Source organism: Notamacropus eugenii, chromosome 2 (assembly GCF_028372415.1).
Source record: "Notamacropus eugenii isolate mMacEug1 chromosome 2, mMacEug1.pri_v2, whole genome shotgun sequence".
Classification (NCBI taxonomy): Eukaryota; Metazoa; Chordata; class Mammalia; order Diprotodontia; family Macropodidae; genus Notamacropus; species Notamacropus eugenii.
The window spans coordinates 18,743,681-18,770,042 of record NC_092873.1 but is presented as its reverse complement, the minus strand read 5'-3'; the positions used below and the strand labels follow the sequence as shown (position 1 = coordinate 18,770,042).

General features: G+C 49.9%; 1 protein-coding gene across 1 annotated transcript; it reads right to left on the bottom strand.

Moving 5' to 3' along the window:
• Positions 1-1,111: 1,111 nt before the first annotated feature.
• Positions 1,112-25,286, bottom strand: SF3B2 (splicing factor 3b subunit 2). Its single transcript, XM_072639159.1, has 21 exons — positions 25,115-25,286; positions 21,606-21,652; positions 21,400-21,480; positions 18,287-18,547; positions 16,902-17,016; positions 16,709-16,809; positions 15,526-15,622; positions 7,113-7,204; positions 6,658-6,882; positions 6,401-6,538; positions 6,245-6,325; positions 5,933-6,160; positions 4,284-4,433; positions 3,666-3,755; positions 3,476-3,583; positions 3,100-3,207; positions 2,445-2,587; positions 2,254-2,355; positions 1,696-1,795; positions 1,430-1,615; positions 1,112-1,306 (listed from the first exon to the last, which is right to left on the bottom strand). The coding sequence occupies exons 1-21, from the start codon at positions 25,269-25,271 to the stop codon at positions 1,235-1,237; spliced, it is 2,682 nt and encodes an 893-aa protein (XP_072495260.1). The 5' UTR covers positions 25,272-25,286; the 3' UTR covers positions 1,112-1,234.
• Positions 25,287-26,362: the final 1,076 nt, after the last annotated feature.

Here is a 26,362-nt window from a genome sequence, read left to right as displayed (position 1 = left end):
GGCGCGCTCCCGAGCGCAGGGGGCGGGGCCTGGCCCCGCCCCCCAGGAGAACGAGCGTGGAGCGCCCCCTGCCGGCGGGGCCGTTGGCCGCCCTAGCCTTCCTCGGGGCACGCTGTCCGAGCGGGCGCGCGCTGCCGCGGGAGCGCGCCGCAGAGGCTCCGCCCCGCCCAGGCGTTTGGCCCGCGGCGGAAGGGAAGCCGCTCCTCGAGAGGGTAGGGGGCGGTGCCAGGCGCGCTGCCCTCCCTGGGCTGCACGTGGGTGCCGGGCTCGTTGCCCAGCCCCGGGCAGGGGCCCTTCTCCGCCCCCCTGGCTCTAATCCAGCCGAGCCCGAGCTCAGGAGCCAGTTAGCACATAAATAGCCCCGGATTAGCCCGGGCTAATCCACTCACCCTGGCCCGCACCCCGCCCCCTCCAGCACCCTCAGAACACCGCCCCAGAGCTGCATGGCAGCAGGGCTTACACTTGGGGAAGGACCCCCCAAGAGCCGGGGCCCAGCGTCTGCCTGGAGCCCCCCCCAAAGAGCCGGGGCCCAGCGTCTGCCTGGAGCCCCCCCCAAAGAGCCGGGGCCCAGCATCTGCCTGGAGCCCCCCCCCCAAAGAGCCGGGGCCCAGCGTCTGCCTGGAGCCCCCCCCAAAGAGCCGGGGCCCAGCATCTGCCTGGAGCCCCCCCCCCCAAAGAGCCGGGGCCCAGCGTCTGCCTGGAGCCCCCCCCCCAAGAGCCGGGGCCCAGCGTCTGCCTGGAGCCCCCCCCCCCAAGAGCCGGGGCCCAGCGTCTGTCTGGAGCCACCCCCCCAGGGGCGGGAGCCCAGCCTGCCCCCAGAGCCTTCCTCCCCACCTCCGCCTCCCAAGGCTGCCCACCCCAGAACCAGCCCGGAGCCCAGCTCTGGAGGCCCAGGCAGCAGGCCAGTGGAACGAGGAACGTGCATGTGCTTTTCAAGGCCAGCTCTGGAGGCCTGCCACACACAACAGGCCTGCGGGGGGGCCCTGGCCAGGCAGACACAGGCTCCTTGGTCAGGCCTGGCATGCCCAGTCCCTTTCTGGGCTGTCTGGCCTCCCTCAGAAGGGAATGTCAAAGATGAAGGAGATGTAAGCAGGGCCCCAAGGAGACATCCTTTCCCTGGGAGGGGAGAGCTTTATTTACAAAACAGGTCTGAAATAAGAACATGGAAATGAACAAGAGTCCTTGGGCCCCAGGAACCAAGTTAGGCAGAAAGATGAGCCAGGTGTCTTCGAGGTTAAAACTTGAATTCCTTGTATTTCTTACTGCCCCCACGGCTGTCCTGGGGCTGAGCCTTCCGCTTCTTTTGCTACAAGGGAGAAAGGAAGTCGTTGAAAGCCCGGCCCAGCACACACCATGCCCATTCTCATCAGCAGAGGGCAAGCCCAGCCCCTGGCCCAGGGGCCACCCACTAGGAGGGGGTCCTTCCTACCTTCTGCTTGGCAGCGTGTTCGGCCACCATGTCACTGAAGTCCTCCTTCTCCACCTGGGCCTGCTGCTCCCGCACATGCTCCTCATACTTCTGGGTCATGGCCATGGGATCTAGCTCCAATTCCTCTGGGGCCAAGGCCACTTCTACCCCTTGCAGTTCAGGGGCTGGGCCCTTCCGGCTCATCACCTGTAGGACGAACAGACAGTCAAAGCCCTGCTCAGGCCTCCCCATGCCCCTCCCCCTGCAGCTTGGGCTCCAGTGCTCACCGTAGACATGTCATAAATATGGGTGGAACCCATCATGGCACCTCCAACAGTGGCCGTTCTCTTCTCAGGCAGCACAGTAAACAGCTGGGGGGTCTCACTCCTGCAGGGAGGACAAAGGGGGTCGGGTCAGCCCAAGAAAAGACCAAAGGAGTGTCCTTGGTCATCCTGGACTGCCCTTGGGTGGAGGCCATGGTGTTAGAAGCCAGGTTTGCCAAATTTACCCCTGGAGGAATAAGGGCCTCCTAGCCTGTGTCTAGAAGTTTTTACCATCAAGACTGGTCCCCACTTCTAAATAGACTTCTACAATCAAGAGAGAGGCAGTCAGGGATCACCACAGTGCCATGTGCCAGGCAAGAGCAGGATGTCAGCCTCAGGCTGGGTGCCCCTGGCAATGCCTTCCCCTCATCTGCCTAAGCACCTCCATCCCAGAGTGGTGTTTGAGAAATGCTCTATAAATGCCCACTCTTATTACTACCTCAGAAATGCGCCCACCCAGGACATGAATAGAAGTTGTGTCCCCTCCCAGTGAAGCCCAGCCCAGAGTGGACAGCTGCTTACCCATCCATGGCCTCCTCAATCTTCTTTTTTCTTAGCTCAATCAGTTCAGGCGTCTCCATTCCAGCTGGGACTGAAGAAAAGCCTCCTGGGGTGATGAGACCACTGAAGAAAGGAAGGCGAAGCAGAGTGAGCAGGGATCCCGAGACACTGGACTCAGGAGTCTCTCTGAAAAGGGGGTGCCTTTTCGGTACCTGTCTGCCGGGGTGATGAAGCCGGTTTCATCAGGCTTGTCTTCATCACTCTCCTCTTCTTCCTCTTCCTCCGAGGATTCCTCATCTGAAGGCTCCAGCTCCCCCCAAGGTGTCCGGTCAATCTCTTCTTCCTCTGTCTTAGTCTAAAACAAAGACTGTGGGACCTCAGAACTGAAGAACATGGAGGCTTCATGACCTCCAGTTGGCTCCAGGAAATCCCCCTTGGGTGGCCATGCACATGAGCACAGCCACACACAGCAAGGGGCAAGATACACCCACCAGGAATGAGCCCTCAGTGGGGAACACCACAGAAAGGCAACACATTTGAAATAGCAAAAAATTAAAAAAAAAAACCTGGAGAAAATATGTCTGTCCGATGACCGTGGGGCAATTCACTAACATCTGGAGCGATGCCTGAGATGCTGTAAAGCATACCTGGTCTCAAGTTGATATATGATAATGTGTTTAATAAATGTGTTTACGAATTAAAAGGGAATGGTGTTCTGGGAGCACAATGAGCAAACTTTTCAACCAGAGGGTGTCTATTAGCCCCAGACAAGTGGTTCCAATGGGGGGGCTCTGTTTGGACAGTCAACCCCCTCCCCCCAGGGTGATTAAAGGGCCACTTTGCTGTTCACTGTGCATGCGGCCGTACCTGGAATTCCGCTGCATTGGTTCCGAACACATCTCCATAGAGTGGTTTCCCCGTCTCATCCACAGGAGGTTTTCCCCAGCCTCCTGCATGGTAACCGAAGGAACAGCTCTGAGAGGAAGGGAGGGGACTTAAGTTAGCTCTGGAAGAATGAAGACACAAACGGCAGAACACAAAGGGAGGGTTTGTGCCAGAAGGGACCCCACCCAGCACTCAGGTTGCTGGTGTGCTAACTGCCACCCAAAATGACTGTGCATACATTTTTGTCATATATGGCCTGGTGGGACAGCGATGCCTGGTCTGCTTTGTGTGTGTGTGTGTCCCAGTCCCTGGCACAGGGCCTTCAATAACCAAGTTGAGAAAGAAGTATGTGAATCACCTCAGGAATGGGAGAATTCAGTCCAGGGATCTTCAGGTTGGGGTAGGAAGGGGGAGGTCCATACCGCTGCATAGCAATCAGCCACGGGGGAGGAACTTTGTGGGCATTCTGAGGATGAGAGACCACTATGAGAACCTCTCCCCAGCAGAGACCCCCCAGCAAGCCCACCCTCCATTTCTCCAGCACCCACTGGTCCAACTGGCATCCCCAACGAAATCCTCAACTCATCAGACAAATCTCCCGGCTTCTTCTCCTTCAATCGAGTCTCAAACTCTTTCCCCTGAGAGAAAGGAAGAAAGTATCAGAACACCTTAACACAACAGGCATTAAGGCATTCGAGGGAGGGAGATCGTGGGAAAGAGGAAAAGAAATGACTATCTGTATTGGATACAGGGTTCCATTGAAGGGGGATTGGACGAAACAGGGCTGGCTGGTTTTATTTACAGATCATAATCACAGATCAGTTCTGTTCCTGTCTAAAGAAGGGAAAGCCTAAAGAAAAGAAGGGAAGGGAGGCCTGCCAAGGACCAGAGATGATTCTCAAATATATTCCAAGGGCTGAGGAGAACTTAAATTACCTTTCTCTCACCCCAAATTCAATGTTTGTACTAAAAAATCAACCTCCTGAATTCAGTTCCCAAAGACTAAGGTCTGTTATCCCTTCAAATTATCCTTTCAAATACAAACTGTCCTCCTGTCCTAAAGCCCATTTGAAGGGACACTGGGGTGGAGAGTCCTGAGGCCTTCAGGAAACTTGTGGATGACATGGGCCCAGAGGTGCCCAGTCTCCCATCCAAACCCTGCACACCTCATAGTAAAGGTCCCCATGAATCGTCAGCTTCGGCTTGGTCTGCCATTTAAAGAAGGCATCGTGGAGTTTCTGGTAGTCAATGTCAATCTTCCCCATCTTGGGTCGAACCTTTTCTCGCATTTTGGATTTCATGGTCTTCTGTTCTTCCTGTTGGATAAAGAGTCAGAGGTCAAGGGTCATGGGGGCTATTGGCCCACGCCAGATCCGTCAGAGGACGTCCACACCCAGCCATTTTGGTGCCTGGCTCTTTCTGGTAAATTGGTCAGTCACAGGCCTGACACTGTGCACAGGGCTGTGGACAGAAAAGAGGCAAAAGAAGTACCCCCAAGAAGCTCCTGATCTAACATGGCTATATGCAAATAAGATCCAGAGAAGGCACTGGAAATAATCAAGAGAGTGTGTTAGGGTTAAAAGTGATCAGGAAAGGTTTCCCACAGAAGCTGAGAGCTCAGCTGGGACTTGAAGGGAGCCAGGGAAGCCAGGAGGCAGAGAGATGAGGAGGGAGAAACCACCCAGCTACAAGCGAGGGCCTGAGAAAATGCCTGGAGCCAAGAGGGGAGTGTCCTGTGGGAGACACAGCCAGGCCAAGGTATGGAAAAGGGGTGGAGGTGGGGGAGGGGTGAGTCAGAGCCCCACTTCCAGAAGATCATCCTGACAGCAGAGGGGGGAATGGGCAGTTTGCGCAACAGCCCAAGCATGGGGAGGGCTGGCCAAAGGCAGGGTCAGAGGGCAAGGGTGTGAGAGAGGGGTTCTGGAGGCAAAATCTCCAGGCCTCATGGGAAGTGGTGACAGAGAGAACAGTCAAGGATGACACTGAGCCTGAAACCAGGTGATTGGAAGAATAGTGAGAGGGGCCTTTGACAGTGATAAGGAAATTAGGAAGCAGAGAAGTTTGGGGGGAAAATAATGAGCTCAGCTCGGGACGTGCCCTGACATCTGGTCAAAGGCAAGACAGGCAGATGGAGAACCCTCAGCATGGAGGTGGCCACTCATCCACAGGAGCTGATGAGGCAGTTGGGTAAAGCGACTCAGAGGGGAGCGAGAAGGAGCCGGGATGAGGGGCCCCACAATATGGAGGAAGATCCAGTGAAGGAACTGTCAGAGACGGAGTAGAGCAGCAGACGTAGGCTTGTGCCCAAGCAAAGACTGAGAAGGAACTCCACCCACTCAAGCAGACATCTCCCAAAGCCCTTCCACATCCACCCACGCCTTGCCAGAGAAGGGCACTGAAGAAGGCAGTCATGTTCAGCAGCAAGGCTTGAGGTTTACAAAATTGACCTTACTAGGGGTGTATTTCAGGAAAGCCATGGGGGTGTGGAAAACAGGGAGGTCTTTGTGAGACATAAGCCTGGTCCTGTCTGTGGTGAACTGGCTCTCCCTGCATTTCCCATCATGCTTAGAGTCAGGTGACAACATGTTTACATGTGAGGTGGTTCTCTGCTCCCTCCAAACCAAAGGTAAGGAGGTAAAAAAAGAAACAGGTTTCTTAAAAACCAATACTGGTCATCTTCAAGTCGGAGCCGATGAGGACCCAAGCTTGTGCCATGTGCCAAGACAGGAAGGAGGGCAGCCCCAAGGAAAGAACTGCCAGCCTGCTGCAGGGGGGAAAGAACAACGGAAACAGGGATAAAAGCCGCAGCTCTCACCTTCTCCTGCAGAGCCTCCCGCATCTCCTGGATCCCCGTCCGTTTGATGAAGTCTGGCAGTTCAAAAGGGGGCTTCTCAATCCCCCGCTTGCCCTGCAGGTATTTGCGCTTGAAGCACCAGTGACGTGGGACTGGCACCGAGTTCCTGGTAGCCTTCAGGTGCACCAGAAGCTTGGGATCCTGGGCCGTCACGTCGTGCATCTCCACCACGTCTGGCCGGGCCACCAGCTTGAAGGACCGCACACAAGGATGATTAGAACCTTGTTCTCCCACCCTCCAGGGACCAAAGGGTCCCTCCCTTCCCAGGCTCACCTGTTTCAGTTCAGCCACAGTAAAACGGTTCATCCTCCGCAGTTTCTTCTTGGAGAGTTTGGGAGCCTCAGGTTTCTTCTCCTAAAATGGGGTGAGCCGTGAGCCTGAGGCCACCCCCTAACCCAGCCCTGCTGGCCCTCCCGCCTGCCTCCTCACCTGCTCATCATCGCTGCTATCATCCTCGCTGTCTTTGCGCTCCTCCTCGAAGCCCTTCTTCTTGGGGGCGGCAGAGTTTTCTAACTTGTCCAGTTTCTCTGGCTCCTTCTCCTTCTCTTTCTTCACATCATCAGTCAACTACCAGGCAAAGCAGATAAGAAGAGACTTTCTCAAGCTCCACACACACACGCCCCCACCCACCATTTTGCTCTTGCACTGACCCTGATTTCTTCTTGGGCCAGAGCTGAATACTGTACCTTGAAAGCTTCAAAAATCCTTTTAAAGAAGATAAAGTTGGGTTCGTAGATCTCAGGCTCCTCAGTCACGTACTCAATCTCTACTGCGGCAGCAGGAGAGTCTGCTCCTCGGGGGCGTGAAGACTCTTTCTCTCGGCCCCCTGGACTCCCAGAGGCAGCGGCTCGGTTTGATGCCGAACGCTGGGGCTTCTTCTTCTTCTTGCGGTTCCGTCGCTTTCGGTTTTTCTATGGCGGATGGAAACAAAAGAGAGCCAGAGTCAAACTCTGGTCTCTCAGTCCTTCCCAACATTCATTCAAAGACCTGAACCACCCCCACTCCTGCTCAGCTCTCTCCTCCAGCCACCACTGAGCTCACATGTTAGCTGCCCTGTGCCAGGCCCTGGGTGAAGGCCAAGGAAGGCAGACAGTTCCCTGGCCTCCAAGAGATGAGCTTTGCAGCCAGCTGGATCACATACCTCCTTCTTAGATAAAGATGCTGTGTCTTCCTCAGTCTCAGAAGCTGAGACCCCTAGCGATGATCTTGTGTCTGTCTCCATGTCCTCTTCATCTACAAGGCAGAAAGAAAAGATCTCACATTTCAATTTTTCATAGCTACTGCCTCCTGCCAGGTGACTGACAGCTCAAGGGACTAAAGGCAGTAAGAAAGCTGATTCACCTACTCTAATCCAATCAGTATTAAGCAATGTGACATGATATGGTTCCTTGATTTACCCTGAATTCTTTTTCTTTAAGAAGGGTCCCTGGTTGGGCTAAGAAGCACTGTTCGAATTTGTGACTAATCTGTCTAAATTTATAAGCTCTGGAGCACTCAAATTCTATTTTTTATACAAATTGGCCATAATTTTAATTTTTTAAACATAAGGTTATTGTGTTTTTTTCCCATTTTTCTTACTTTCATTTTGTTAAGACCAGGAAGATTCAGAAGTGGAATTGTTAGTTCCTCATTTTCAGCCAGCTAACTACCTAGTTAATTTTAAAACTTCCTGTTGGCAAGGTTAAAATAGATTATTTCCCTTTAAATTCTTTTAACAAGGAGTAATGAAATCATTAGTAGAGAAATGTCTTAAAGTGGTTGAGGGGGAACTTTTGGGGCCTTACAAGGAAGCTGTGACCAGCCAGGGGGCAATCCCACCATGTTCTGACCTGAGAAGGCAGCTTATTTTAGTTTGACAGATATGAAGAAAGGAAAAGGTTATTTTCACTTCTATTTGCTTAGGACTAAGTCAGTTATTGACAATCAATGCTAAGTTCTGAGGAAGTTTTAAAGGGAAGCAGGTATAAATTTTGCTAAATATTCACTTTTAAAGGAATTAATTTAGGCCCTAGTTCACTAGTCTTAGGACCCCAGAGGTTATGATGCCCAGAAGGGTTATCTCCCTTGCTCCATATTCAAGTGAGGTCATCTCCAGTGCCTTCAAGTTGGAGAACTTCTCAGAAGGCACAGCCAATAAGGCAGGTCCTCAGGATCTACTCCAATTCTGTTAGAGGAAGTTTCTTCTAACAGTGCTGCTCCGAGACAATTGCAGGAGGGACAGGGTCAGGCAGAAGAGGAGAAATGCATCCTACAGAGGCATTTAACTGGGTTAACCCCACTGGGTTAAGCATGGACTCCCTGTCTGGGGATGACTAAAGACAGAGCTATTAAGCTGTGTAGAGTCTGGTTTGAGAATACAAATCAGGGGACTGATTTAAAGTTAAAGTTTGCATTTTAAGAACTGTTTTATTAGTTAGTCATAAGATGTGATCAGGAAAGATTCAGTGAAATTCAGGGAAGTGTTAAAATAAGAAAAACTTAGAAAACAGTATAGGAGAAATCAGATTAAAATTCTTACGAACTTAAATAATTCCACAACTCAGAATTTTAAAAGGTAACTCATTTGCTGAGCCTAAAGAAGTTTTAGCTAACTGATCTCCACACCTGATGTTTTGGGGTGCCAATCTATAAAATGGGTTTTCATTTTTGTGTGGACTGGGGTTGGGGAACCTGTGGTCTCTAGGCCACCTGTGGCCCTGCAGGACCTCAAGCTGGGCCTTCTGACTGAATCCAAACTGCACAGAACAAATCTCCTTAATAAAAGGATTTGTTCTGTAAAACTTAGACTCAGTTAAAAGGTCGCACCCCAGGACCTAGAAGGCCACCTCAAGGTTACAGGTTCCCCATCCCTGGTGTAGAATAAAGGTATACTTAAAAATTGTTCTTAATAAGCTTATCATAGGAAGGAATTCTTATTATTAGAAGGCAGAATGAAGAAATTTTCGATCATCTTCAGAAAAGAATAAAAGTGGGCAAACTTGGGGAGCAGTTCCCCTTTTCTTGTTTACTGTTTCAAACAACCAATCTGAGGGCACCGAGGAAGTCCTGATTAGGGATCCCCAGAGTGAAGGGGATTCCCAAAGTGCTCCCAGAAAAAGAAAAGTTGTTTAGAGATCAGAAAGCAACTGACGGTAAGTGAGGTTTCATGATACCACTACAGTTTAAGCAAATTGTTTTAGGTAAATTAGAAGCACAGTAAAACTTGTGTTTAAATTATTTGGTTAGTAAAGTTAAGTTCAACTTGTATAATAAAGCCCATTGTAAGTTAGGGAAGGAAATCACTGAACACAGAACTAAACAAGGTTATGTATATATAAAGAAATAGATCTAGAAATCAATTAAGTTCATGCACACCCAACAGAGGTGCCCCCAGGTAGGGTCTCCGTATAAGCCTGGACACCAAGTGTGTGACTAGATCTCCAGAAGCCTCTCAGAAAGGCTGAAGAGGATTGAACCATGTGGCTCTTCAGGACAGGGACCCCTATTTCCCAAACCCTAAAAGTGTAAGGGATAGTTTAGCTTACAAAAAGGGGGAAAGAGCAATGCTGCGTGGGGCTGTGCCTGTGAATGGAGCATGGTGCCGGGATACCAGAAGCAGAGAGTAGCAGCTGACAGTAGAGCCCTGTAACCATTTAATAGAAGAGAAGGATCCTTAGTAGCTTTCATGGTACTGGGGCTGATTACAGCCACACCAAGACCATATGGGGCAGCTCATAGTGAGAGTGGCTTTGAAAGTAAGAGTGGTCAGTCTGAAAGCCATGAAGAAAGCCATAAATGATCACAGTTGTTAATGATCAAGGGTGCCTAAATCAGAAAAGACCAAATTAAAATGAGCATATGACTTCTAAACGGTATAAAATATAGAAATTTTGAGAGGAAAAAGTAAAACTTGCAACTTATTGAAAGAAAAAAATAAATGGACTTAATTCTGAGTGATCTGAAAAAAATAGAGAAAAATTACACCCTAACCCTTCAGAAAAGTACAATCTCTATGAGACAGTTTTCCAGTACTGCAATTCCTGTCACATTCCTGTGCCATAACTGGGCTGTGGCTCATCCCCCGAGATGTTGCCAGAATAGCTGGATCAATGCATTTCCTGCATCAGAGGCGAAATTTAAGGATAGATACTTTCTCCTCTAAAGTCATCCTGTTTACTTAAATTGTGACACCTGAAAATGAGGAGCTTGTTGCTGAGTTGTTTGACTCTTTGCCGATGGCTCATAAAAACTAGGTAACTGTAACTAATTCCAATTGCCCACGGCATGAACTGTGCCTTTGTAACTACTAAAGAACCAAAAAGGAGTTCACAAGAGGAATTAAGCAAGTAGAAGAGTAGTATTGCTTAAGGAAATAAGTTAAGAATGAGAGGATAGGTAAAGAAAATTGGAATTTGTTTGCACCCAGAGTGTAAGTTCAGGGTTTGAAAGTTAAAGGTTTTGGAGTTTTGAAAAGGAGATTTCAGAAAGTGTCTCCAACCCACTGAAACAGACATGATTTCAGAATTTTTGAAAGCAATGCCCTTTGACAGCTGCACCACATCTTCCTTCTTCAATCAATATAAGACTACAAAATACTCTTCATAAAATATGTTGCTTGATTGATAAAGTATCACCTCTTTGTCTGGTTTAGCCTGGATTAGTTATTCAGAACATTTGAAGGAATTTGTTTGGCTCTCTGATTAACTCAAAGAAACAGCTATTGGAAGCTGGGAGTGTCCCCACGAACGGTTTGAATAGAAGCCAAGCAAAGCTAACAGAACATTGTGCAATAGGAATTTGAACTACTGCCACTGGTCATTCAAAATCAAAACTGACTGCATTGAAAATATTGTGATGGCAGCAAATCAGGGAATCTGAATCAGGGAATGATAAATATCTACACCTATATCCCTGGGCTGTTGGGAGAAACACATGGTTGTGCAGTGCTGACCACAGTGTGCTGCTCAGGCCTTGAAGGATACAATCCAACAAAATGCTAGCCCATTTCCTCCTCCTCCTTCTGCACTCATCTGGTATTCTACCCAGGGGAAGGTACACTCCATGCCCAAAAGTTGTCTTTTTCCCTCTGGGTTTACTGGCTACATTTCTTGCTCAAGGATCAAGTCTTAAACCCAATTCACTCTGGAGCTCACAGGCTGGACAAGCCTCCACCCACCCAGCACAGGGTGATCTTAATTACTAAATAGCAACTGTTTCTTCTACCCAGGAACCCTGAGGGTCCTCCCCTCCCAGTTTGATTTTTTTTTTTATTAAAGGGGCTATCTCTTTAGTAACTACTTAAAGAAGTCTATTCATTGAATGGGTATACCTCACTCAAAGTGAGAATGTGATAGGACCTTACCCTGAAAGGGCCAGGGTCTCCCATTGCATCCTGGGCCATCTCCAATCCTGATGAATATCAGGCCACTGGACCCACATGACTCAGGAGACAAAGTGAGCTTGGTGACCCTGGTGCCCAGTCCTCCCTCCCTCAAATCAAGGTCAGCTGCAAGTCACGTCATCATCTTGATGTCACGGTCCTCTTTGAGAATGGAGGACAAACACAACTTATTCTAGTTGGCATGGAATGTTAACAAAATTGGGAAATTAAAGATTAAGCATGTAAAAGTATCACTAAAAATAGGCTTACGCAACTTTCAAGACATAGAAAAAGCTTGGCACACGATGGGCACTAAACTACTATGATTAGCATGGAAATGCCATGGGTAATAAGAGAAATGTCTTTCTAGGCCGTGGTAAGTTTAAGAGGTATTTAAATTATCACTTGATGCTTTAAGTCCAAGAAGACAAAGAGAAGCTGTGAAAGCAAGTTTCTTCCTCTTTTCAATCTGAATATTGGTACATTACAAAATGTCTGTTATGTGATTATTACAGTATATTTTACGTAAAAAAGACTCTAGAAAGTATAATAATAATACTAAATAACTGACCATTAGGAGAAAAACCTGGTAAAATCTTCTTAGAAAATCTTTGTCTATGAGGTACCTGGGATGAGCCCTGCTGACAGGGAACTAGGGCCTCTCCCACCCAAAGTGGAGAAATGAAAATTCTGAATAGTAAGTGCGTCTCATTTGGGGTCATCTGGAAACTCATGTAATTTTATCTTTTAACGCTACTATTTTGAACCAACTATTGACTGTGTATGAACTTGCGGTACAGAAGTAGAAACAGCAGTCCAAGGCTGAACAGGTCTCTTGGGTCTGGGTAACTGAGAAAGGGAAGCCACTCCTCCTCAGGTATGCTGTCTTAGCTCATAAGGGGGTCACTGTGGCCCACAAGGGATAAAAGACTTAATTAAACTAGAGTGGGTAACTCCAGACACCAGCCCAGTGATAACATACATGACAGCCACTTGTCCAACTTATGTAGCCTTTAATCAGCTGGCCTTTCAAGTCACATCCACTGGTGGCCATCTGCTGACTCATATCCCTCTTTGGGCACTTACAGAAAAAGATTATTAGTGCATGTCAGTCTCTGACCAAGGTTTAACTATTCCCTAGTTCTAAAGTCAGAGCTCCCTCTGACACCATGGTGGGGGGGAGTGGGGAGTTTGAGGATAAGTGAAAATGCATGAAATGTGTGAATTGTGAAAAAAAAAAACTACCTGAGATTTTGAAGCTAATATATGAGAAAAATAACAATTATTTAGCTCTAGGCTGTAGTCAGTGAAACTGCTGTTTGAGGAAGAGTCTCTTGGGACTTTAATTTGCTGCTTGAATCCAAGTGTAAGTGTCTAATCCCTCATAGGGTCACTGGTTCATCATTCAAGGAAAATACTATGTGCCCCTGCAGTCTGAGGATCACCATAGGTGGATGGCTATCCCTGGGAAAGTCGAGGGAATGACACTGCAAAGGTGAAGGCAGGATTCTCTTGACCAATCCCCATCTGCAAATAAGGTATTTTTTTCCCATCTGGTCAATTCTGATCCTGGCTGTGACATCTGTGACTCATACCTGAAATCAAACAGAACTAATGCCACTGTGTCCCTGCTTTTCTCCTCACATAGCAAATTCCATCGATGAGGGCAAGTATAAAAGAAGATGAACCTTGTTGGTGATTTTTGACTACGTAACAGATATCAGTAAGGTATCACTTTGAATTGGAGATCACCTTATAACATTCTTAGATCATGATAATTAGGAGACATGACAATTTTCAAAACTGGATTAAGAATTTTACATGTAAAAATTGTTTGAAACATCTACATAATAATATTAGAGAGTAAAGACTCATTTTCCATTTCAGGCCCTCATGATGCAACAATTAAAATTGTGCGAAGTTTCAGAGATTATACTGGAGATAAGATTTGAGTTATTTAGTCTGCAACTGCAGTCGTTCCTAAAATTAATGTGAAGATAATTGGGTATTGGTGGAACAGGTGATGGGACCTAATTGTTGTACTATTAATTACTGAGCCTAAAGCACAAACATTTTCAGTTTAAGTTTGAAGAAAAGAATGTTAGACTATCTCGTGTTACCTAAATAGGAAAAGTCAATTTTATTTGGGTTTATTATAACCATCTGAATGTTGAGCATGTCTTGAAAGGCAAACACATGTCATTATAAATGTCTCATTCTATCTATACTCTCTTGAAACTGACTGCTCAATGCGTTCATACAGCCCATCCCAGAATTTTTTCTTACAATCACGGTTATTTGACAAATTTTAAATGAATTCAGTTGTGTATCAGGGATCATCATCTTCTTAAAAAAAAGTGTTCATTAAGAATTCCCCAGCAAAATCTCATCCTCCTAGGGGAGAGGGGAGCAGCTAAAAGAAAACAGCTCGGAAAAAAAATGTTCAGTTAGTTTAAATAAACAGTTGTAACAAGACTAAGTCATTATATGCAGCATATATAAAATCTGGGCTCAGAACTTTTAGATTTTTCAGTTGTTATTGGAATTTGCCAATCTAAAAATGTAAATTCTCTGGTCTAGTGATGTTCACATCAGTGTTATTAAGGTTTGAGCTGGTTCTAACTACCTGACCTGGTTACTGTCCTAACAAACCGGAACTGTATGAAGATCTCTTGAGTCAGAAATTTTAACAGAGAAGGGGCCTCTATAGGTCAGTGGAAGAGGAGCAAACTGAGCAGAACCTGCTCTGAGCCCCGCTCATTCCAGTATTCCTAGAAGGGCTCTCCAAAGGACAGCAGGAAGACATCAGAGGACTCAGAGGAGAAGGGATGAGGAAGTGCAACACCTTCATCATCCTCATCCTCTCCACAAATAGCTCCTCCTGAGTCTTTTCAGTCTCCTGCTCTGGCTTTTGCTCCACCACCGACAACGAGGATGGTTAAGTCCTTTGTTCACGGAATTCCTCTTGCTCCTCATTTCTCCCACTCCTTATGCTACAGCCTTCTAGCTCTATCTGTCTGCAGGGATGTTGCCTCTCACCACCATAATGGGGTGGCCATTCGCCAAAACTGATTGAATTGTTTTCATAAACTCCAAAGATGTCCAGAACTTGCGTGTAGGGCAGACAAGCTTGTGGTGCTGCGCTTGACCAAACACCAAACACCCTACACTCCCCCGATTTTTGTATCTTGTAGGACATGTTTTGGTTGGAGGTGCTTGTCCCTCATGGTTCTTGGTCAGTGTCACCCCACACGTTTATTGTGCATTTAGTGTATTATGAGTTATTGTTTAATCAAATAGGACATAATCAGTACATTAACTCTCTCGTCACCTTCGCACCCCTGGAGGACTGCCCTCCATGCAGACTGTAACGATCCAAAGAAATACCAGGGTCTTTCTGTGGATCAAGGGGGGAGTGAGAAAGGTGATTCCTTGAAGACTCCTATTCTATTCCAGTCAGTACTAAGCAAGGTGATGTGACTCTATAGGGGTAGTGATTATAAGCTGTTATTAGGTCCTAGAGCTGTGAGCTGCAGACTCCAAGATCACTTGCTTGGCCCTCCACCCTGGTTTTGCCTTGACCAAGTCCATTGCGATGGGAGGTGACTCAGCTACATGGAAAGTCCCCCCCTCTACTTCTGTACCTCTGGACCACTCTCTCTTGTCCAGCACAGTCTTATAGCCACCTTGTCAGTGGAGATATTCCTCACTTCACCCAACTCATGACCCTGTTAAGAGATCCTAGCCTATGTGTCATATGTCAACCAATGGAATTATCCTGTATAATTCTAGCTGTTTTGAATGTCTAGATATCTGACCCTACAAAAGTAAGGTCCTGGAAGAAAGGGACATTTCAAATTGTGAGGAAGATCTGAGGTCTACTTCTTTAGAGAGGACCCTGGACCCTTTAATAAAGTGCCACTGGCTCAGAGCTCTGCCTCAGTCTCTTGGACTGTAGACTGGCTAGTAGCAGGAGTGCCAGCCAATACATCGGCCCCTCCCTGCCTGCATGCCCTCTCTGAGGCTCGTCTCAGCTGTGAAGCACTGAACAGCCTGATGACAAAGGTCCCATCTCTGAAATTCTACCTTTAAGAGTTTACATGAAAAAATACCTTTAAAATGCCAGCTCACTCCTTTCTTGTCTAGGAGAGGACGGGTAGGGTGTCTGGACATCCCCTCACCCTATAACACTTACCCTGCACGGATATCAGCTCTTCCTGTCGAATCTCCTTTAGCTGCAGGATCTTCTCTAAGGCCTGGGGGATCTTGGGCCCCACGCTGGGGTCATCCGTCTGCCAAAGACACTTGGTGAGAAGGAATGACCACAGTAACCTTATACCTACCAAGTGACCCTTTGGTACCATTGGGCTTGGAGAAGAATGAAAATCTCAGACCCACAAATGCTGGTCCATCCCATGTTGGACTGGCCAGTGTCTGAAGGCCTTTCCAAATGTCAGACTGTGCCAAGTGATCCCTCCTGAAGAATGCTGACATCAAGCCATCACTTTAAGTTTCACTAAGCCCAGCCCGTCCTCCCCGCAGACCCTATGACTCAAGTCCTGCTGACATGACCTCCTTATCTGCCCAGCATCACTCAGCTAGCTATGTGACACAAGGAGACAATCTGACATCTGCCTCCTCCACCCTCAGCCCCATCTTTTGCATTGATCTAGGCTTATCTGTGTTCTCATTCTTCCTTAAACAGTGTGCCTAGCACAGGGCCTGGCACATAGGAGGTGCTCAACAAATGTTCATTGCATTGAATGGACTCTTCTCTCCTACTTGTGACTATTGATCTCACTTGGCTTTGTCTCATGTTAGGCCATTATGTCCCATGACTCACAAACATCGGTTTTAGAAGGACACTCAGAAGTCATTGAGCCCATTCAGGAATCCATACTCCAATACTCCTAACAAGTGGCCATTCCAACCTCTGCCTGGAGACCACCAGTGACAGAGAGCTCACTATCTTCCAAGATGGCCCAAGATGTCCTTTGGGACATCTATAACTATTGGTCAGTCTTTCCCCTACCTCAATCCTCAACCTGCTTCTCCACAATTTTTACCCACTGCTCCCAGGTTCTCTCTGTGAAACCAAAGGAGAAAGCATCTTCCTCATGAGGGCCTTTCACATACTTGAAAACAGCTATCATGTCTTCCCTAACTGTCCTGTAAAGCTAAATATATCCAGTTCCTTCAACTCATCCAAGGTTCATAATAAGAGATAAAAAGAGAGAGAATGAGAATGTTCTGCTGAAAAAGGCTCTCCAAGCTGAAGCAACAATCTATTATTAGTGAAGCAAGCTCCAGGGGTCTTCTTAAGAGTCTGCGCTGAAAGCTTCCAGGCAAAGGGGCCAGTTTTCTCCCCTTGATCTTACCTCTCTGTTTTCTTCTCCTGGAGGAGGTGGGGGGCCCCGAGGACGGGGGCCTGGAGCCCCAATGGGGACACCAGGGGGTGGGGGACCTACAGGAGCTGCAACTGAGAGAAAGAAATCAAAAGTCAGAAGAAAAAAGCAGCCCAGTCGTTCATGCTCACCTCCCCAAATTCTCTTCTCCACTTGAAGATCTTACCTCGAGGAGTCATGGGGGGCCGAGCCCCGATAGGACCCATGTCTTGAGAGGGCCGAGGGACTGAGGAACTCATCTTGACCATCTCCTGCCGTTCCTGTTCCAGTAACACAGCTGCCTGAAGGAGGAGAGTAGCACAAAGCCCTAAGAATGCTGACTGATGCAGTGACTAACCTCAATCCCAGAGGACTGAGGATGGACCATGCTCCTCACTCTCTGACAGAGGGTTGGTGGACGCTTGTCCTTGGAAACAGACAAGGTAGAGATTTGTTTGGCCTAACTATCTCTATTCATTACAAGGGCTATGTTTCCCTTTTATTTTTCAATGGAGGGAAGTGAGAGGGAGAAAAACAAATCCTTATTAACTGAAAAAGTAAAATAAAAATTACATTAAGAACATACACATCTGCAGACAGCATTAACAATCCTATTTCTTCATTCAAACAGTACTGTTCTGGAGCACAAGCAGTGGCCAGCTTCCCTGGGCCTCTTGTCAAGGCTCTATCCCAGGACCATCTCCAGCCTCCCCCGGGCAGGGAACATGAACCAAACAGCAATCCCCAAAATAAAATAAAGACAATTTATCATTTGCTGACACACAGCTTAGCATTTTCTTCCCTCATTCTGAAATGTTTTGCAATCCATTCTTATCTCAATAATGTAAATGCCCTGAAGGCAAGGAAATGCCATCTCCTCCTCCACCTCACCTGGGCACCCAGTCAGTATCTGGCATGGTCATTCAAAGGCCTCATTAAATGGGCCTCCAATTAACTCCTGAGGCAGGGAATGTGTATAAATGAGCACAGCTCACAATTAAATAGCATTTAAGGTTTCTGAAGCATTTTCCCCACATGGTCTCATTTGATCCTCAAAATACTCTCAGACATTCCACCAGGTAGGTGTAGTTACTGTCTCCATTTTATAGCTGAAGCAGGTGAGGCTCTAAGATCCAGGAATTTGCCCAGAGCTACACAGCCACGGCTACACAGAGTCAAAGGTCAGGTCCTCCTAGAGCTCAGATCACGCTTCAGGGTTCACTGGGGGGCCATGAGCTGGTTTTTAAAATATTTTGGTCACTGTATTTCAATACAAATTGGTTTCCTTTTTAATCTCATGCCTTTTATTTATGCATTTAAAAGCCCCATTGTGATGAATGAATTGAGTCTATTTTCATCCAACCTGCTCCAATTACACAATGTGTCTAGAATGGGTAAAGCCAGGAGAAGACTGCCATGAGTTGAGAGGGGTGAGAATGTGGGAGAAGTGTTTCTGGGGAAAAAAAAGCTGGCCCCTGCCTGGGTCTGAGCACTGATGCTCCTTCAGGGAGCCGTGCTCCACACTCTGCTGCTCCCCAGGGCACTTTCATGCCACCCTCTGCACAGGCCTACCTGCTTGTCCCGCACCAACTTGGCCTCTTGCCGCATCAGCAAGGCGGCCTGCTGCTGGGCCAGCTTCAGCCGCTCCTCCTCCGACAGGGCCACAGGGTCACCTACCCTCATGGGGGGTGGGGGCCCCAAATTTGGTGGGTGTGGTCCTACTCCCATGGGGAAACCAAGTCCTAGACCTGGTGGCGGCGGTGGTGGTGGCGGTGGCGGTGGCTGCAGCGGGGGGAGCCCCATAGGTGGAGGAGGCAGGGGGATTCCAGAGAGCTACGAAAGAAAAAAGACACCGAGTGAGCTGAAGTGCAGTCTAGGGACCACTGGGAGGTTCTGAGACCCTTAAAGACTATGTTCATCATCATCATCATATGACATCTTATTTTTGAATACTGAAAACATAAAAGATATACCCTATATAACCAAAAGCTCTTGGGATAGGAAATGTCCTTGATGACGTCTGAGTGTGTTAGGAGCTCTTGGGACTAGAACACTTGAAAAGTGCTGGCCCTGAGTCCAGGAATGGCTCATTCCTAAAATACTTGAAGAGTTCCATCCCTGGGAGCGGGAACATAAGCCTTCCTAGTCCTATGTTACAGATGGGGAAACTGAGGCTCAGAGTCAACGTCACAAACAGACTGGAAGCCCAGTATGCCGCTATGCACCCTGTAGTCAAGCTGGGGGGTCCAGAGTCCCACCCTCCGAGGCTTTCCAGCTTATCTGGGCCTGCCTTAGAGGAGGAGTCTCAGTCACCACAACTTGAGCAGGAGGCCCTGGCCCACAGCCCGGGGAACACCATAGTGCCAATCCCAGGCCCAAGCCAGAGTCAGCGGGGCAGAGGAGAACAAAGATGTCCAGCCAGGTGGCCTGGATGATGGGGTGGAGAAGTAGAGGGAATAGGCAACCTGGAGTCTAGAGAACCGGGTCCTGCTTCTGCGTGAGGTCAGGTCGCTAACCACTGCATACCGCCCCTCCCCCCCTCCACAGGACAGATCTGAACAGTCTCCCCTGAACAGTCAGAATCCTAAATCAGATGATTGCATCCATAGGGGGCCCTCTGCACTGATGCAGGTGGCAAGACTTCTAGGCCCTGGGAGCCGTTAACAAGTAGACATGGTCCAACAAATGGATCCCCTGCAAGGCAACCTTCAGGCCATGTCCTCTTCACCCCGCTCTCCCCTAAACCACATTAACCACTTCCTGACCTCTGGGGTCTCCCCACCCTTGATCCTCCACTTGGGGGCAAGAGTGTTTGTCTAGTCATGTCCTGCTCCAGGATACACTCTGGCTTCTGTGGGGAACAGCCTGGCCCCTCTGACTCCTGACCCAGCTGAGCCCTCTCAATCTTCCAATGAGAACAGCCTCCTAGCTGGTCCTTCCACCCTGACATGAGCCAGGCATCACCAAGGCCTGGAACCTTCCCTACGAAGGCTGCCTCCTCCTCCTTATCAAACATTACCCACTCCCTCATGAGGAGGTCCAGTCTTGGACGACAAGGCCCGTTTTTATTATTTTGCCTTTCTCTTCTCCTTGGGGCTGGGCACAGAGTCTGGCACAAGCGACCACTTTAAAAGTGACTGGGAGTGACTGAACCTCTGTGGACTAAGCAAGGTGGGTCCTCAGAGCCTCCTGGAGGAGGCCTGTGTTCTCCTCTCTTAGGTCCCTTTACAAAAACCCCAGTTCTCAAGGATTCCATCAGCACACCCAAGCCCCAGGAAGTTCCCTCAATCTGGGCCTCAGCAGAGACCACAGGTTGGCTGCCTGAAGAAGTCCTTAAGCTAACTGAGAGGCTTAGACCTTTCTCAGTCTCTTCTGAAGGTCACCCAAGGCACAGAGAGGATAAGGCCATCAGCATCAATGGGGCCTAAGAAAAACACCAGTCTGTCCTGTACTGAAACACTAAGATTGTAAGGGACAGATCCCAAGATTCCCCCACTCCAAAGCCCTTCATGGCTCCCCATTATTACAGAATAATAACAAGCCTTCACACTTATTAGGCAGCACTTAGAAGGTTGGGAAAATGAAACAGCCAAGTCCTTAGTCTGGTATTCAAGACCCTCTATGATCCAGCTCCATTCAACCACAATAAAACACAAAACTTCAGTTGGCACGGGGATCACCAAACCAAAAATGGACCCATTCACGAAGGTAGAATTCTTCTAAACATCCCAATACATAAAAACAAAAAGACACCAAATAGACACAGGCCACGGGGGAGAGGAGGGGAGAAGCCTGCTATCTCTGAAGGTCAGGAAAGAGGCTGGCCCCAGTTTTGGCCATGGGATCTGGGAGTCACCTCATAAGAGATAGAAAGTGAAGACATCAGACACGGAGAGAGCGCACGGGGTGGTAGACGAAGGTCCAAGTCCTAGAAAAGGAGGCCAAAACAGGAGGAGTGGACGGACAGAGAGGAATGTTCCAAAAGGGTCAGGCCACAAATCCCAGGGAGAGAAAAGCTCAGCTAGAGAGCAGCACAGTCTTCTGGCCCACTGGGGTCCACTGAGGCCAATGCAGCTTCCAATTCTGCCCAGCCAGAGACTCTTCTCCCCACATCTCTCCTGCCACTCTGACCGCTTCTACGCAGGACTTTCTCATTTCTGCTGCAAGTATCCGTGTACGTTTCACAACCAGCACCACTACCACCCAAACCCTGAAGACAGTCTATATAAATTGAATCTCGTTCCCCCAATGACAGATGTGGAAACCATGACTTACCCAGGACAATACATAACGGAGCCTGGGTCCCTGGATACCAAAGCCACAAAACCCAGTGTGGTGTTGGACAAGAACTGCCAACTTCCCTCTCTGAATCCTCCCATCTCTGGAGTCCTCAAGCAAGGTCTTTTCAATTGAACTGAATACCTGGGCAACTTTAGGGAAGTCAGTTCCACTGTTTGGGCCTCAGATTATAACCTCAAAATCAGGGAATGGATGCACTGGCCCTTCAGGTTCCTTCCCATCCTGCTACCCTGGCTGTTGTGTGGGGGGGGAGGGGGGAGGTCACCTCCTGCTTCTCAGGGAACTTTCTTCCCATCTCTACCCTCCCCCTCCTCCCCAGCCCAGCCTAAGCAGGAACACAGCTTAAGGCTCCATTCTCAGCCCCAGGAGTTTCTCTCCAGACTCACCTGTGCTGCCATTGGGGGAGGGGGAGCAGTTTTGTCTCCATCTTCACCTCTCAGAACTGGCCGATTCAGCACGATGCCCGTCTTGGGGGGAGGAGGGAAGGAGATGACAGAGAAGGACAGATCAGGACCAAGCAGCTCCAAACAGATCATCTGAGGTGTCCCCTGTGCCCAAACATCTACCCCACCATGCCATGCCCACCACTTACCTGCCGGGTATAGCTTTGCAGCCTCTCCACCAGCTCCTCTCGGCTTCCTGAGGGGCCATGGCAATGGAGGGAGGGAGGAGAGAAAGAAGATGTCAATTTAAATTGAAAAAATTATATATTAAACAATCCTCTGGGCAAAGCAACATGCTAGACCCCAGAAATAGAGAGACTTTAGAATGACAGTTACTGCCCTCAAAAATCTTCCATTCCAGTAATGGGGAGGAGGGGGGCTCAGAGAACAGCAGAGAACCAAGCAAAGCATCCTCAGAAGCCTGGAGGATGGACAGCACTAGGGTGCCCTGGAACCACTTCCAATGAAAACCAAACCTGAACTATCACCTCCAGCCTCCATGCATTTGTATCTGGAGTCACAGAGTCCTGCTGAGGTCAAGGGCTAACAGGGGGCTTCCTCTCCCTGGAGTTTTCTAGCACACTGCTTGATTGCTTCCTACCTTGAGCTATACTTGCTGCATCCCTGCACCTGCAATAAGGACATCACATGCCTGGCCACCCTCTCCAGGCCCATTCAGAATCACAGAACTGGAGGGGACCTTAGTAGCACATGTTTAGGAAAAAGAGAAGGGACCTGGGGAGCAGCCACACCTGTAGCTACCAATCTACCCCAGACTCAAGAGGAACTGCCACTAGAATAAATCTGCTCTGTGAAGTCTGGATTCAAAGAGCCACATGTGAAGCCCTAGAGGACCATGTGAACATCCCCAACAAGTAAGTTCTTATCTACCTTAGATGAGGAAGAATTCATCAACTAACAATTAATCAAATCAACACCTCCCACATCAAGTCCAAACTTGTTTCTTGAACCTTCCAGGTTCTGCTCTCTGGGGTCAGTCAAGAAGTCTAACAGTCCTTCCTCCCAATGACCCCCTTGGCCACCTTCTTCAAACAGACTTCACGTGCATGAACTCGAAGGCCTTCCCCTTCCCGGCTGCCCTCCTTTGCACCCTCTCCTTTAGCCTGACCTAGACAAAGCCCAGCAAGCAGGCTGCCCCTCTCATTAAGACCCAGCAGTCACACTGGCTCTTGGGGCTGCCACACCGTCCAGCTAACCCATCAAAGCCCCAAGGCCCTTTTTTATGTATTCCTCATCCAGTTTTGGTGCACCTGCTCTTCTGAATCCAGGGCTACGATTTTACATTTATCGCCACTAAATTTCATCTCGTCATATTCGGCCCAACGCTCTGGCCTGCCACGATCATTCGATAGTCTGGCTCTTCTTTACAGCAATCTCACCTGTAAACTGGCACCACCCACCATCTCTGCCTTGATCCTGGGCAGTGATTAGAAGTGCAAGCCGCTAGGCTCTCCGAATCACTGTCCTGGCGCTCCAGTGCCAAGAGACTGAACCTTTCATGATGCTTCTGATTGGCCAGACAGCCCCAAAGCCCTCTGATCGTATCATAGTTAAGAAAACAGATTTCTGCTTTTCCTACAATATGGAAAATGGCCATCTTTTTTCAAATGCAGCAAAATCCACCCTGTCTCCTTCCTCTGTCATCACTGCTCTGTCTGCCCCAACACCATCACTTTTACTTAAGAGTTTCACCAGCCTCACAGCTTTGAGCTCGGGCGCCTGCTGTGCTGTGGCTCTTCTCAGTCCCCTGGGGGCTTCCACTGTCTTAAATCAGGCAGTGGATGTCCCTCTAAGAGGGCCCCACTGACCCCACAACTTCCCTTTCAGCTCCTCATAGAAAAGACTTCTCTGGGGGCTCAGAAGTCCATTTGTCAGATGTGGCATCTCCCACGCATGCCCAATGCCAGAATCTGCCCTCCTCAGACCCAGAGTGCCCAGCAGACCATCCTTGGCTGTCCCTGCCATCTCAAATACATGTTCCAAGATGGACTGGACACCTCCTCTCAAGCATATCACTTCCACCCCCCAAAATTGGGTGAACCTCCTCGTTACTAAAAATCTGACCCAGAAACAAACTGGTCTATTTTAGATGAGTAGTATTATCACAAAGCAACAAATAGCTGTTTGGCTCCTAGAAAAAAAACAATGCTCCAGAATACATGCAAATAAATGGATCTCCCGTGCGCTGTCTACTCTGCGGACAATATCCTGCCTGACTCTGGGCTTCCCCATCCCTCGGTTTCTCGGTTTCCAGTCATGAGTCTACCTTCTCAATCAGGCCACTCCACCACTGCTAGCTTTGGGCCTAGCCTGCCTCTTCTGAACCATACTGCCAGTCATGAGGTCCCATCCTACCAAGGCTGAGGTCAAACCTGCCACAATGCCAACAACAGCCACAAGCAGACAATGCTTAAAGGTTCTGCAAACCTCTCACAACCCTGGCAGGCAGATGGAATTAGGATTCTCATCTCACAGAAGAGGAAACAGAGACCAACAAAGGATAAATGACCGCCCAGGCTCACAGCTGTAGGTGTCTGAGGCCTGACTCCAGGTCGGGTAAGTCTCTCCACTGCAGCACCCAGCTCATCTTACTTGCTATGCCAACATTAGACGTTTCTGTAGAGAGATCTGAGGGCACAGACTGGATCACTGGCCAAGTCCAGGTGTGGCCACGGCTCTCTATGGACAGGTTCGGCCTTCCCCATCCTTTTCGACTTAGGAGTTCTTTGAATTAGATCTGCAGGTTTCCAGGTGGATACATTCCTATCAGTAATCCTTGTTAAGTGCTGAGAGCCTGCTTTTCTTATATGGGGAACCTACTGTGTGCCCGGCACTGAGTGGGCGCTCCGGTCCTCACAACAGCCCTGCCAAGTAGGTGCTGTTAGGATCCCTATTTTGCAGGTAAGGAAATTGAGGCAGGCAGAGGTTAAGTGACTTGGCCAGGGTCACACAGCCAGTGAGCGTCCGTCGGGTTGGATCTGAATCCAGGGGTTTCCTTCCCAAATCTGCCTCTCTTCTGAACCCTCTGCCCGGGTGTCCGGCTTTGTGGATGTCTGCCAGGGCTCCTTATAACGCTCTCGCTCGCCCCGGGAACCAGGACAAGTGGGGAGTACAGGAGGCCCGGCCGGTGGTGTTCCCGCAGGACTCGGCACCCATTTCTTATCCGGTCCCGCTCCCCGCACAAACAGGGCCGGGAGCATTCAGACCCCAGAGCGCAGCCCTGGGGGAGGGATACCCCCAATCCTGCCGACTCTCCCTCCACCCCCGGCTCCCCGGGATCGGCCCCCCACCCCGGGGCTCGCAAGAGGGCCTGGCCATGGACCCCCTCCTCTCCGCCCACCGATCCCATGAGCCTCTTCGGGGGACGGTCCCCCGAACGCACCACACGGCCCATCCCCCTGCCCCCTCGGACCCGGGACACTAGGGGGCTCCGGGCTTGGGCCGAGGCCCGCCAGAAGCGTTTAACTGAACTCTCCCCGAAGCTCCCCCCCCACCTCCCCTGGGCCCCGATCCAGAGATGGGGGCTCCCCCGCCTCGATTTCCCCACCACGCCCCCCAGCCCCGAGGTCTCCTCAGCTCCCCCGCGGGCCCCAGGCCTCCTCGCGAGGCTCACGGGCCTCGGCGCCGGAAGGCTCACCTTGGATGGGGGCTCCAATTTCCGCCAGCTTGGCCTGCAGCTCGGGCGCGGCCCAGGCGCCGTAGGGGGCCGGCGGCGGGGGCGGCGGGGGGGGCGGCGGCGGAGGCGGCGGCAGCTGAAGCTCACCTTTAGGCGCTTCGGGATGTTCCGCCGCCATCTTAGCGGCGAGAAGGCGCGCGGCCCAGGGGACTGAAGAGCTACGGCCTGCCGGAACTTCCGGAGGCGACCAATAGGAGCCGAGCCTACGGGATGGGAACAGCCAATAGAAATGCAGAGAGGGAGGGCGGCTTCGTGGAGCACGCCGGGAAGCGTAGTCGGGGAAATCCGCGAGGCGCATGCGGAAAGGGGTCTGGTTCGTGGCTAAGCCTTCTGGGAGTTGTGGATCGAAACCAGGGGAAGAGAAGACGGGCCCCTACGTCAAGCCGTTGCCAAGAAGCGGTCCCGCTGCCCCATGGGAAATGTAGTTCCCCACCGTTTCCAAGAGCCATTGTCAGAACTGGGCTGTTGCTTCTCCTTTCTGGGGAGAAGTGAGGGACCAGGGGTGTGGAGTATCACGCCAGACAGCGTCATGGGACCCTAGAGCTGGACAGATGAGGACATTGAGGCCCATGGTCGGGAGGCCTGGAGGCAGATTCGAATCATCCTCAGACCTGCCCTGTGACCCTGGGCAAGTCACTTCCCCCGGGTTTGCCTGGGCGGGGGAGGGGGGCCTGGTCGGTAACTCTGATCCACAGCGGCCCCTCCCGGCAGGAGGTGGTAGTTGCGCGGAGGCGCCACGAGGCGCTCTGTCCAGCAGCGCTCAGCATCTTCCCGGATCGTGCTCGCCGAGGCAGCAAGCGCTGACTGCGTGGTTGTCGGGGGGCCCGCACCCCCTTCCGTCAGCCCCGCAGACGAGCGTTTACATACAGATCTACTTCAACAAGTACAATGCCCACAAATGGGGGGGAGGGACCGGAGGCACCCCGGCTTCCCGGGCTCCCCCCAGCAATCGTGGCTCCGGCACCCCAGCCCCGCTGGAGACCGCCTTCGGCCGCTGCCCCGAGGCGGGGTCCAAGAGAAGGAAGAGGGGGGAGCCCTTCCCCTCTCTCTGGGCAAACTGAACTTGATCCAAAGGCCCCTCGAAGGTGATTCCATTGAACCGAGCCCAGGTTATGGAAAGAGGGAGGGGATGTAACATCAGTCACAACAGCGCCTCAGGACTTAAGCTGTGAAATCATAGTTTAGTGAACTATTTACTCAGCGATGAAG

Coding starts and splice junctions, on each gene's coding strand:
- SF3B2 (XM_072639159.1), bottom strand. CDS start 25,271: ATGGCGGCGGAACATCCCGAAGCGCCTAAAGGTGAGCTTCAGCTGCCG. Junction 6,539..6,657: donor GGATTTTTGAAGCTTTCAAG/GTACAGTATTCA, acceptor TTTGCCTGGTAG/TTGACTGATGATGTGAAGAA. Junction 2,588..3,099: donor CCAATGCAGCGGAATTCCAG/GTACGGCCGCAT, acceptor TCTTTGTTTTAG/ACTAAGACAGAGGAAGAAGA.